Consider the following 1,913-nt stretch of genomic DNA (forward strand, 5'->3'; position numbering starts at 1 on the left):
GGGTGCGTGCGCGTGTGTGTGTGTGCGCGTGCGTGCTTGTATTAAACTTTATGAGCACATATGTGCGTGCGCGCGACCGTGTGTGTGTGTGCTTCCAAGCGAGTGCGACGATGAAAGACTAGGCCAGGTTTGGTTTGGACAAATGCAATAACTGTGTGTTTGTGCATGTGTGCGCGGCAGGTCCGGTAGCAGATGTGGTTCAGACCTGGACCAGTGCCTCCGACGGCTGTCTCCACATTTATTTACATGACTTTGGAAGTGTGTGTGTGTGTGTGTGCGCGTGTGCGTGTGTGTGTATACGTGTGTGCTTTGTGCAAATGAGTAGGTGTGTATGATGACTGGGATGGGGATTCTCCCAAATCAACATCAGAAGGATGTCTAACAAAAACCATTTGTCTCACAGATGGAAACATGTCTCCCGGCCTGACTTTCTCCCTCTTCCCGATCAGATGTTCAGTCTGGAGAAAAACGGCAGTGTGTTTGTGGGAGAGTGTCTCTGCGCTGGCTGTGCTTGAGTCAGCTCAGAAGCAGCTCAGACAGCAGACATGACAAACTGCTGCTAACCACATTGTCCTCCACATCAACCATGCATTAGCTTAGCAGGCTAGCACAGCAGTGCTACCCTCTTTGTGATTCTGCCTCACAAAGCGGACCTACAGCAGAACACTGCAGCTGCAGTACAACACTGTTCAGCTACATCGTGCTTGTTCTTCAACTCTGACCTTACTTCCAGACAGAGATGTTCACAAGTCCAAGTCCAGTCTCTCAGTTCAATAAGGGAAAATGTTGGAGTCCAGTTACATTTTTTGAGAGGACAGTCCCAATCGAGTCTCAAACTTCTGAGGGGGGAAATCCATTTTTATCCTTCCAGAGGCAGGTTCCAATCAAGTCTCAATCGTCTGATGCTTAAGTCCAAGCTAAGCCTGACGTCTCAGAGAGTGAATTCTAAGTCAGATCTCGACTCTGTGGGATGCAAGTCTAAATCCAATGTCGAGGCTTGAACAGGGTGGTTGGAGTGAAGTCTCAAGTCTTTAAGAGGAAGGCCTAAGTTAAATTTCAGGTCTTTCACAAAATGTCCAAATCATTTTTCCAAGTCAAAATTGTCAACTTCTTAGTATCGACCGCTATCCTACTGTACATAGTGCACTAGCTGGGGTTTGGAGCTCTTCTTGTCCTCTTTCTAAGTATTTTTTATTAATATTATTAATAAAACAATTACTAATAATATTAAACCATACTATTACTACTACTAATAATAAATCAAACAGTCAATTTCACAGGTTAATAAGCACCTGTTAGAGCTGCTCTCACTGGTTTACAACCTGTGATTTACAGGTTTGATTTCATTCAAGATTTCATGAGCTAAAAATTATCCATGAAAATCAACTCCCAACCTTCAAATCTAGGTCAGGTCTCAAGTCTAAGCCTTAAATGGCCATCTTTTCTTTCTAAACACGAGGGCCAATGTTTCCTCTTAAACCGGTGTGCTAAAGTTAACCCTTCAGGTCTTTCTATTCTAGGGCTACCCGCTCTGCGTATACGTGTGTGTGTGTGTGTGTGTGTGTGTGTGTGTGTGTGCGTGTGTGTGTGCGTGTATTTGATGGCTACTCACTGGCTGCTGGGAGGCTGGCTGCCTTTGGAGTAAAGGGGAACGTGGTCATCTCCGCTGTCTGCCTTGGTGAAGGAGGATATCCACTCAAACAGTCGGGCTCTTAAAGATGAAGACAAGTCGGTGAGTGGCCAACACAGCCACGCAGTGCGTGTGATACTAAGACACCTGGCGCATGCATCTCTAATATCGCCCTGACAACATTGTTTGCTGGACTAAACCAGCTTCCTAAACCTCTCCTGAAGAATCGGGCAACATACTCTTCTTAATGGCATCATAGTCAGAGCGCACTGAATCCAACATA

At 45.7% G+C, this 1,913-nt stretch overlaps 1 protein-coding gene across 3 annotated transcripts in view; it reads right to left on the reverse strand.

The window, feature by feature from the left end:
* Positions 1 to 1,913, reverse strand: part of foxp4 (forkhead box P4) — a 105,391-nt gene that overhangs the window by 13,878 nt on the left and 89,600 nt on the right. For all 3 annotated transcript variants that reach the window (XM_008409256.2, XM_008409255.2, XM_008409257.2), the window contains exon 8: positions 1,613 to 1,711. In XM_008409256.2, the coding sequence (XP_008407478.1) occupies positions 1,613 to 1,711 (99 nt within the window). The remainder of the gene's footprint in view (positions 1 to 1,612; positions 1,712 to 1,913) is intronic.

Source organism: Poecilia reticulata, linkage group LG5 (assembly GCF_000633615.1).
Source record: "Poecilia reticulata strain Guanapo linkage group LG5, Guppy_female_1.0+MT, whole genome shotgun sequence".
NCBI lineage: Eukaryota > Metazoa > Chordata > Actinopteri > Cyprinodontiformes > Poeciliidae > Poecilia > Poecilia reticulata.